Below are 11,985 nucleotides of genomic sequence, written 5' to 3' on the forward strand. Positions count from 1 at the left end.
GAGAAATCTTTATTTGCTAATACCCAGGAAAAAAATAAAAAATAAACTGCAATCTTAGATGTTTTGTCAATTGCATTAACTCATGCTGGGTAATGGAGTTTATTATGCAGTTTGTGTTATCCTTATGAATATCCTATTATGTTTCACCAACCTTTTTTCCTGATTATTGTTCTACTGTGTTATTTATAGATGTGTTTAATCAAACACTTATCTTACATTATGTTTTCTGCACCCATATGAACTCTTCATGAGAGAGTCAGAGAGAGAGAGAGAGAGAGAGAGAGAGAGAGAGAGAGAGAGAGAACTTTACCTAAAATGACTGACATCTCCTTTACTTAAAAAAGATGGAAAATGGCTTTTCAAGCCATTTTCCATCTTTTTTCCTGTTATGTCTCCTCTCTTGTCATTCCGGTTATCAGTGCCATGCTCCAGCTCATATATTTCTCTGGATATAATGTGGAGAATAACTTGGCTGCTGTACTGTACCTGTTCCCCAGGCCATAACCATGAAGAGATAATATTCGGAGGAAGCCTTCCTCCCTTCTTGCTGTTGTATCGGTCTATTTAAAAAAGAAATACAAAAAAACATACATGTTTCTCTAGAGATGTTGATGCACCTGCCCTTGCTTTCATCTTATCTCCTGCTGTAGGCGCGATGTGTGGACGTGGTATGTGTTTGAGTTGCACAGGGGAGATTGTATGGGCACGACTTTTCATTGATAATTGATATGAACTGAATAGCTTGCACTCCTGCAGCGGCAATATGAAATTCTATTCACGGAGTGCGGTAGGCTAGCGCGGTATACTGGGTCTGTGAGCTGACAGTCAGTCTCAGTCAGTTAGTGAATAGTGCAATGCTGATCGGTGCGGTTCTCCACGGGTCCAAGATGTCTGTCTGGTGAGTGAATAATGAATCCTGCCCAGTGTTAAGCAGTGTTCTGGGTCGGGGTCTGAGCTAAACTTACTTCAGATTGATTGAAACCTTTATTTATTCTCGAAAAGAGCATTGAGGTTCACCCTCATTTGCAATGCTGACGAGATTACAAACACAAAAATCAACAATTAAGACATACAAATACACAACAACAGCAAAAAATAAAATAAAACATCATAAGGAAATAGTAGGTTAAAAACAATTGCATACTGAGGTAGGGAGATTTAAAAGCATGTTATTAAATTGACCATACGATATTGGAGCATTAATTTTTAGCATGCATTGTAGATTGTTCCATGAAACAGGAGCATCAACACAAAAAGCTGTTTTCCCTAGTTCGGACTGAACAGGTGGAACCTTAAGTGAAATGTCAGACACCCTCCCAACACACGTGTGCGCACGCACGCACGCACGCACGCACGCACGCACGCACGCACGCACGCACACACACACACACAATATATGGACTTCTAAGAACAATTTATCAGGCAGGAGCTACAGGCGGAGCCATAAACCAAGTTAAACAATTGTTTCTGTTACAGAATTACAAAGGAGATCAATGTGAGGTGAGAGTGGAAGGCAGTCTCGTGTCTCTGCGGGGCGTGTTCCTCGCAATAAGATCTAGAGATAACAACGGAGGGACACCTGTGATTAGCCCCTTTCTGCTGTCACTGTTTTGGCACTCCCCTTGGAAACACACTTACTGTATGCCTTATTTCAGTGGTGTAAAGTAATTAAGTATACAGCACATTTACTTAAGTACTGTACTTAAGTACAATTTTGAGGTAGGCCTATTCGTACTTTACTTGAGGATTTCTACTCCACTGCATCTCGGATCCAAATATTGTACTTTTACTCCGCTACAATTATTTGAAAACTTACTTTGCAGATATATATTATAATATTATAAAACATACGTAAACCACTTTAGCCCTATTTTATACCTAAGGCTAGTTGAAATTAGCCGATCTACAAGCTCACGTGTTGTGAGCTTGTAGATCTGCTATTTTCAAACACTTTAAATAGATTTTGATGCCAACTTTTACTCAAGTACATTTTGAATTCTGGACTTTTACTTGTAAGGGTGCCCACTGCCCACACACCAAAATGGAAACTGCATTCCGCCTATGCATTTCAATGAGAATGGAGCGTTTTTTTTTTGCAGAAATCCTCTACTGGCATGAAACCGCTCCATTCTCATTGAAATGCATTGGCAGAATGCGGATTCCACTTTCATAGGTATTTTGGTGGGTGGGCACCCTAACAGAGTATTTCTACATACAGTAGCAGTATTGATACTTTTACTTAAAGGCCGGCTGACCCAGAAGTTTAACATTATGATACAGTAGGTCACGTGGTCTTTCTCCATACAGTCTGAAAAGGAGGCGGTCCCTATCAGTTAGTAATGAATGTATACTTCGTCCGTCGTGCGGTGCCACGCACAACGTGATGCGTTGTTGTTAGCTTGTAGCGCCGCACCGCACGGCTATTTTCGAGAGCTATTGTGTGTACACACACGCACGCGCGCGCGCGCACACACGCACACACACACACACACACACACACACACACACACACACACACACACACACACACACACACACACACACACACGTCTCTGACACACACACATCCACATCCACACACACACACACACACACACACACACACACACACACACACACACACACACACACACACACACACACACACACACACACACACACACACACACACACACACACAGGCTACACACACAGAGTGTATGAGCCACAGACTGCAGTCCTCCGGTGTGCTCCGGTGAAGACAGCAGGACAGAGATGGCTGCTAAAAAGGGCTCAGAGCTGCTGAGGAGGAGAACGTTGGACCCTCGTTCTAATCTCTGACACCTTTTTGGTAGAAGACTTATACTTTGTACGCGGTTAGGGTGGATTCTATAACAGATTCTATCATTTTTTTACCCCTAGAACAGCTTGTTTTAAAATTCGGTTTATGAATTGTCGCATTTTCTCCTCCTCGCACAGTTATGTTGGGGTAGTTTCACAAGATAATGCTCGCCGCTCAACTCCGCCCCTCCCCCCATATTAGCCAATCAAATGAATGTATTACAGTTACTGTACAGAAAGTACTACTTTCAGTACAGTAACTACAATAAATTAATTTGATTGGGTAATTTAACATGGGGGTACATGACATCATTAAAATTCTTGGCTAATTTGATAGCCTTAATTAGCTGATTTGGCCGTGTCAGCCGGCCTTCAAGTAAAATGTTTGAGAACTTTTTCCACCACTGCCTGATTTACTCTTGGTTGTGCACCGTGTTGCACAACAAAGTATGTATCGGGCATTGCGGTGTCTCCCCTTCAACAATAGCTTGGTCGATAATATACCGGTACCAATCTTCTGTGTGTATAATTGTGTGTGTGTGTGCTGATTTGTGTGTTTCTGATTTCCAGTGTTACAGAAGTGCTTTCGAGGTGATTTGAGTTAAAGAAAAGTTAACAAGTTAAAAGTTCACCCGATATGGAAATGCATTAATGATGGTGTACTGATCTGTACACAATCAGCTTGGGTAAATCATCTTGAGGTTTGTGAGTGGGTGATGTTTGTATATTTATTAGTTCCAGGCTGTACTAATATTTGTATCATAAGTTGCATCCGTGTGTTCACAGTCTACTCTGTGTGTGCTGGGCTGCTGGCATGCGTGCATGCTTGTGTTTGCATGCTGTCGATAAGCGCCTCCAGCTGAAAACCGCTGTACACCACTGTCCGTGGTATGAGGCTTATGCGTGGGTTGATCACCTAATTCTCCGGCAAAATTGGCAGCGGAACACATCAATAGGAGAGAGGGGACGGCTGGGGGGCTGGGGGGGGCAATATCTTGCATCTGCGTAGTGTGAACACAGAGATCATGAAAGATAGAGCGAGTGTCTGTGTGTGTGTGTGTGTGTGTGTGTGTGTGTGTGTGTGTGTGTGTGTGTGTGTGTGCGTGTGCGTTCCGTTCGCACGCGCGCGCGCGCGTGTGTGTGTGTGTGTGTGTGTGTGTGTGTGTGTGTGTGTGTGTGTGTGTGTGTGTGTGTGTGTGTGTGTGTGTGTGTGTGTGTGTGTGTGTGCGCGTGTGTGTGCTTGCGTGTGTGTGTGTGTGTGTGTGTGTGTGTGTGTGTGTGTGTGTGTGAAAGAGAGAGAGAGAAAGAGAGAGAGAGAGAGAGAGAGAGAGAGAGAGAGACAGACAGACAGACAGACAGACAGACAGACAGACAGACAGACAGACAGACAGACAGACAGACAGACAGAGAGAGAGAGAGAGAGAGAGAGAGAGAGAGAGAGAGAGAGAGAGAGAGAGAGAGAGACAGACACTCACAAACGTCATGTTAAACGAGACCACAGATAGGATTCAGCGTCAATGTAAAAAGGGTGGCATGTGTTCTTCTGTTGGTTCTTCACCAATCTTAGACCTTCCATGGCGCCACCATGAGGCTGATTTGAACATTTTGTAGTGTCATTTCTTCCTTGGCCTTTTGCGAATGTGCGTGCACAATTTCATTACAATTGCACGCTGTGTTTGATTTGAGGCATTTTGTTCGAAACGGATCAATCCTGCAAAGTTTGGAGGCCAATCTAGCCAATCAGGATGGAATATTTAATATGGGTCTGATCCGTCTTGATCATATGACTGTAGAGATACTGTGTACTGATTTGTGTTAATTGTGGGTAAAATCTGAAGGAGTAATATCCAAAAATGTGTCTTACATAAGTCGGCCTCCTGGTGGCGCTATAAAAGGCTGATGTGAAAAATGCAAGGAAATGTTTTTTCCTTGGCCTATAGGGAGTGCGCTTACAAAGTTTGAAACTGATCGGTGGAGTTATAGGTAATATCACAAATTGGCCTTTATAGCGCCACCATGAGCCGGATTTAAACATTTTGAAGTGGCATTTCTTCCTCGGCCTAGTGTGAATGTGTGTGTGCGATTTCATGTTAATTGCACTCTGCGTTTGTGATTTGAGGCATTTTGTCCAAAACGGACCAATCTTACAAACTTTGAAAGCCAATTTCAGCCAATCAGGATGGAATATGGACAATCAGACAGATCCATGTCGATCACATGACTGTAGAGATACTGTCTACCGATTTGCGTGATTTTTGGACAAAATCTGTAGGAGTAGTGTACAGAAATGTGTTTTGAAAACATCGGCCTCATGGTGGCGCTAGAACTGGGCCATCTGAAAAATGTGGGGCAGAGGTTCTGAATTGGCATCCAGGGAGTGTGTGTGCTCATTTTGGCAGCGACCGGGCCAACGGTGCCGGAGATTAGCTGGTAACAAACTCGGAGGACGGACGGACGGACGGACGCACGGACAGACGCACGCACGGACGGACTGGGGGCGAACATACTCTCCCTCAGCCTTTGGCTGGTGGAGACAACAAACTCTTTGTTGCTGCGGCACTGTCCATTGTTAGGGAAACAAGTTTTATCAGTGGAAGTTCAGATTCGGTAACAAAGTCTACGGACGCATGGAAAATGTCCTCACCTCATGTGTGTCCTTTCACTGACAGAATTGTGAGCAGCTGCTCTCATGCACTGCCCTGCCTGTTAAGTTGATTAACTGACTTTGTAAAAACATGTTGCTCACATGACTTTCATTTTCTCAATTCACTGTGTTGTCTTACACAGTTGTTGCGGATTAGAAAATAAGATGATGAACAACAACAACACCCATATTGACCCAATCAGGGGCGTCACAAGGGGTAGGAAAGTGGGACTGAGTTACCAGGGCCCAAGGTGGAGGGGCCCTATAGTAACTTTAGCTATTGAAAAATAGCAGATATACAAGCTCACAGCACGGCACCGAGTGCCGCGCTGCGAGCTTGTAGATCTGCTATTTTTGAAAAGTCGTTAAAAATGTGGGCAAATCTTTGAATATGTATTTTTTAAGCGAACATTTGTAACTCAAATTTTGCTTCCGGGGAGGGGTCCCTGGAACTAAATATTTTGAGATGGAGGACTAGCTGTGGCCAAATACATATCATCTTGGGGGTCCTTCACATGAAAACGTTTGAGCACCACTGACATAGAAACATAAGTTTCTTGCACACATTTTCACGATTTTTCAAAAACAGCAGATCTACAAGCTCGCAGCGCGGCACAGAGTGCCGCGCTGTGAGCTTGTATATCTGCTATTTTTCAAAAGTTAACATTCATGGGGGGCCCGCAGTGAATCCTTGTACCCAGGGCCCAGAATTTGGTGTGACGCCCCTGGACCCAATGTGGATGTTGGTCTTTATGAGGCCAGCCTCTATGACCCATTCTATTATAAAACCAAAGTGAACTAGTATATAGGAAAATATACAACATAATATTATGTGAAGGTTTAATGGCCGTGTGTACTGTATATGAAGTTCGGTGCTGATCAGCCCATCCATTTGCGACATTAGCTTCGGACGAACACACAGACAACACACCAACAGACAGACCGACCCTCTTATAGACGGTTGCTAGCCTCCTAGAGCAGCCGTAAAAATAATTATCTTTTCATTCTGCGTGGACAGTACTGTATGTCTTTTGTCTCATGGCTTCTCTTCCTCAACTCTTTCTCAATGTTGTCTCATGTTAGCTGTCGTTGAAAGGTTGTTGCTGATTACTAAACAGGCAACAACACACCTGGACCGTTTATACATCTGCTACAGCTGCCAGGGCCATTCCTATGTGTTCATTTGCGCTGCATGATATGATTGGACCGGTGTTCAGATTCAAATCAGCCAACCTGAGCCTGAATGGACGGCAGATGATATAAATGGATGTTTTTGTCTGGGTCTTCAAATTGTTCTGTGATCGACCGGAAAGCCCCTCGGGATGGTCCGGTCGATCTTAAAGACATGGTTGCCCACCCCTGCTTTAAACCCTTCCAGGGAATCCATCTTTGAGCCAGAGGCTTTACAAATGCTATCTAAGCAGTAGTGGGTTGTCTGGCATCCGTGCATGCACATCACTCATCCACCTCCATATCAGCCTTCACAACACTCCCTGCCGTCCCCCACCTTAACCCCCCCTGCACGGCGGTGTAATGGCCTTTTATCGATTCCCTTCCTCCTCCCCGCTAGCTCCCCCTCTCTCCTCCCATCTTTTTTTTCTCCTCCTCTACGTGCAATGACGAGAGGTTGTTAAGATAAGCTGTTGTGCTGTGTGAGAAGCCATGCCTCTGCTCTCTCCTACTGGGCAGCGAGAAACAATACTCTGTGTGCGTGCGTGTGCTCGCGCGCGTGCGTGTGTTTGTTTGTCTGACTGAGAGTGTAATAGTGAATGACCGCATGCTTGCAGGTATGTGTGTGTGTGCATTTGTGCTCGTGCATGCACATCATTTAGGCTAATAATACGGGCGCTTTGGGACTCAAGTGTTTACCTACTACTGCGTACACATAAGCTCTATGAATAAGAGATGCAGTCCTCCAGCCCCTAGTAGCCTATACCCCCAGGATGGTGTCTGGCAGCTGAGCTAAGACCTGAAGAGCGGGAGGGGGCATGGTGGAGAAATATACTGGTTCTCATGCCTCCCACATCGTGCCTGACTGTCACAGCAAATCTCTCGATGGGCAAGGGGATGTAGATTTTCATAGTTGAATGTTGATTGAAGTGGAGCCTTTTTAATCAAGACAAGTTCCCATGCAGAAATCAGTGAGTTTGTAAGACTCACCAAAACTATTTATACTGCAATGATTGTACTAATACTAGAAGTTCGTCCGATTCGACGGCCTCATCCTAGTGTTCGCGGACTTCGCGCGCTCGCACGCACGTGCACAGGTGCTCCAAGCCATTGCTTGCACATACACGCGCGCATTTCCAAAGAGAGATGCATACATACACTGAGGTAAATGTGAACTGTGAACCAAGTGTGAAGAGTGCAGCACACAGCAGGTGAAAACGAGTAGGGACATTGCGACTTGATGCACAATTGCACACACACATGCGTGTTTGCAGACTTTGCACACACGGACACAGAGCATGCAAGCCCCAACGGCACCTTCCCGCTACCCCACTTTGGGGCGCGAGGCTACCTGACTAATTGTAACAGTCAGATTGAAATTTGGAAATTCTGGGCATTTTATGAAGTTTTTCCTAGTTAATAATTCCCAGTTGGTCAAGAAAAATACTGATACAGTACACTTTTGAATAGGAAAAAAAATCATTCTTTAATTTTGCCTGCTCTTTAACTAGGGGTTTCTTAGGTTTTCTGTCCTGTTGGGGACACACTTTGAAAACATATAAATTAGATTGTACTTTGACATCCACTTTCAACAACAGATGGAAATTCTTCAAAGAGAACATGGGCTGAACTGGACACATACAGGGCTTAAAGTGAATAGGTGCCATAGTGAATAGTTTCTCAAATGTCTTGCAAGGTGCAGTATTTGAGACATTTCATTTTAATATATGTATTTTCCTCCAAAAATATATAGTCTATAGTATGGCCACCTTATCAGAGACCCAGTGGGGTACTTATTATTTTGAGGCGAATACCTTTTTTTTTTCATGCAGAGAAACCTTTTTTCGAATGGCCATAAAGTTAGAGCCCCCCTTTTGACCAAGATTTGAATGGTTTCAATTTGAGAGCTTCTGGGATAAAATTCAATAGTCCATTCAGACTTTGAAAAAGTGATTTGTCAGTCATTGTAGTTCACTTTAATCCCCCAACTTTCTTTCAGAACATAATCTTAAAGTACCCCTCCCCCTTTAAAGATCACATTTTCATGGTTCTTTAAAAAAAAGTTAAAAAAATAATGCCTCAGCTCTTAAGAACCAGTGGTGGAAAGTTACAAAGTACATTTACTACATTTACAAGCTTGTAGATCTGCTATTTTCAAAAGACTTTTACTTGAAACAGACTATTTTTTCTACATTGTGGTATTGATACTTTTACTTAAGTAAAACATTTCAGTACTTTTCCCGCCACTGTTAAGGCCCAATCCTGGCATGCATATTGAGTTTGGGTCCACCACCCCCACACTGGGACCAGAGATGTAAGGTTTTGATAAGAAATAAGCAGCACATTGAAGGTCATTTTGAGGCCAGGTCTACTCTTTTCTATACTTGATTAAATGAATATCCTGACATACAATGAAAAGATTACTGTGCAATGACTTTTATCCCCATGCCCTTTGTTGTGGCTTTCAACACCAGAACACCATGAATTAGCATAATTTTGGAATTGGGGGAAATCTTTACTTATATCCTTCCCGTCTTCATTTCGGTAACTTAGAAGCTGCATGAAGCTGTGTATTCAATAGAAATAATGCCCATCTTCATTTCAGTTAAGAAAGAATTGTGTCGTGTGCCTTTGTATACATGTTTGAAAACCCGAATGAATTAACTTATATATGGTTGTCAGGGGTAGATATCACAGTGGTAGTGCTAGAGAGAGAGATTGATTGATTAAAAACTTTATTAGAAGTTTGCATAGGAAAAGGTACAGTTTCATGACGGTACAGTTCACTGGTACAAGGTCGATAAACCCCCAAAAAGCCTTGTTTAAATGTAGGTCCCTTTTTTTTAAACTCATATAAGGAGAGAGAGAGAGAGAGAGAGAGAGAGAGAGAGAGAGAGAGAGAGAGAGAGAGAGAGAGAGAGAGACGGTTGGTGGTATTGAAGTAGAGAACACCTATTATTATAATAGGCTTGAAATTCCATTTAAGATTTGAATAGTGTTATCAGTTTTTCCCAAAAGGACTGTGTAATGGGGAAGCAACAAAGCAACAGAGCTCCTTTGGTTGTGACGAGCCAAAGAGCAGTTTTACAGTACATTTCCTTTCAAATGTTTAGGCCTCTGAGCTGACTTGCATTGAAACTAAGCCGGGATGAGCACCATCCAAGGCCACGGAAAATCCTCTGTACAGCCAGCACGCTGGGAGCTCACGGATTAGCAGCGTTGTCTTAATTGATCTCATTATCCTCTTCCATGTTCTTCTGTGAGACATTCCCTCCTCAAGTGTATCCCGTGATCTCAATTCAAGGCGCGCTGAACCCTTTGTAGCCTTCTGGTTGGTCCCTGACTGACCAACCAGCAGGCTCTATCTACCTTGTCCCGCCCTGGTTCCACTTTTTTATGTTGAATTTGATAAAACATAATCTTTGGAGAAATAAAAACATTTAAAAACATGCTGAGTCACAATATTTCCACTGAGCAGCTCCATTTTACTGAAACCAAGTTTGAAATTAGAATTGAACACACAGAATAACAATACGAAGCAACTGAATTAAAATGGTAGTGGATGGAGTGTCCCACCAAGACACAGCAACCAATGGGTGTGAAGAGGGGCGGGACAGCGGGCGGGACTTGACAAACACACACATGGCGTATGTTTGCGAGTATGCGTGTATGGCATGCATGAGCATGGCTTCTTTGATCCTTGCATGACCAACAGGTAGACAGCTTCACACTATTGTCGAGATTAATATTTCGTCATATAGGCTACTGTATAGCAACAGACACATTTAATTTTGTGTATATTGATGTCAATGTAATGCAACTTAGCACACATATACTAAAATGTGCACACCTACACAGATAGCTGGACATCAAGACAAAGATATGACCACTGGCTTGCAGGACACAGCCGGGGACACACCTATGGTATTTGGACAAAAAAGCACAGGGTCAGGAATGTTTCTCAGTTATCATCAATGATGAACTCAGTGATGCAATAATACGCAGGTGTTAATTTAAGGGTAAAGTAGGGTCCATTTGTTATTCTATGCATGTATGCTTTCTATACAGGATGTAGCCTAATACATACAAGGTGTATTGATCGGTATAGAACATCCACAGATGAATATCCAATCACTTAGCTCTTGAGAAATGACAATTGTCCTTTCATTGTTACTCATTTCCAATTTTTGGCTGCTTTGCCCATTTTATGGTTATCATTGGATTTTCATGTTTACACATTATCTTTACCCCAATACATTAACTTACAGGTAATGATACAACAGTAAGGTAATGTGTATGTAACCAGTCAATACAAGTGTTATTCACCCTGGTCCAAATCTAATTACAAATCGCCTTGCCCCTAAGGATTGAGATCGACTAATTTCACTGGAACTTTAAGGCACAATATTTATTTTTTATTTTTTATTTCATTTAACAACATGCATTAGATCTAACATTGCTCTGTGTCTTTTGTGGTCTCCCCTCCAGGACACTGAGATCCTGAACACTGCTGTCCTTACAGGACGCACCGTTGCTGTGCCAGTCAAGGTAGTCACCGTGGGAACGGATGGAACCGTCTCGGATGTGACAGAGTCCGTGGAGTGCAAATCAACAGACGAGGAGGCTGTAAAGGTGATGTTGTGATCAGCGGCTTTTCAATCTTTCTTTATTTGCTTCTGTTGTATTGTTAGTATAATTTCCTCGCGGAGGAGGTTGAGCAGAATTGATTGAAGACCAATTGTATACCACATACAATTGGCCTTGAGGTTTCTCCGTAGTTGGAGTTGGACTAAACAGCCGTTGTATTTCAATAAGACTCTTTTCATTTAGCAGCATTTTCCATAGACACATCATCATTGCAAATGCCAACGATAACATCCACTGGGTTGATCACAATTATTATCATAAAGCTCATCTGGCAGTGCTTGTATTTCCTTGTGCATTTGCCTGGGGCAGGGCAAAGTATGGTCCAACAAAGTAGTTATTTCAGCACAGTCATTGTTGCTACTTCAATTTCTACATCTACGTCTTAATCTGTTTCTGAACCTGCCAACGTTGTTTTTATTTCTTATTCATATTTATTGTGAACCACTATTAATATCTGCGTATTAATCAGTGGTGGAAAAACAAATACTCATATTTTTTTACTTAAACGGCCGCTGACATATAAAAAAGGGGGAAAAACAGCTATTTTATTTGCTAACATTTTGATGATGTCATTGTGGGAATGTGCAATAATCCAATGAAATTCATTTACTGTACTTACTGTACTAATGGTTATCCGTTGTTGTGGGGCGAGGGGGCGGAGCTTAGCGTGCATGTCATTGTGAATCTGCGGCACAGAAAGATGG

General features: G+C 42.7%; 1 protein-coding gene across 1 annotated transcript in view; it reads left to right on the forward strand.

Annotated features, from left to right (window-relative positions):
- Positions 1-11,985, forward strand: part of LOC308299728 (transmembrane protein 132C) — a gene marked incomplete at both ends in the record, with an annotated part of 240,674 nt that overhangs the window by 188,228 nt on the left and 40,461 nt on the right. Inside the window, one exon of the mRNA XM_080743518.1 lies at positions 11,123-11,266. Within this exon, the coding sequence (XP_080599644.1) occupies positions 11,123-11,266 (144 nt within the window). The remainder of the gene's footprint in view (positions 1-11,122; positions 11,267-11,985) is intronic.

Source organism: Nannobrachium achirus, assembly GCF_963921795.1.
Source record: "Nannobrachium achirus genome assembly, chromosome: 15".
Taxonomy (NCBI): domain Eukaryota; kingdom Metazoa; phylum Chordata; class Actinopteri; order Myctophiformes; family Myctophidae; genus Nannobrachium; species Nannobrachium achirus.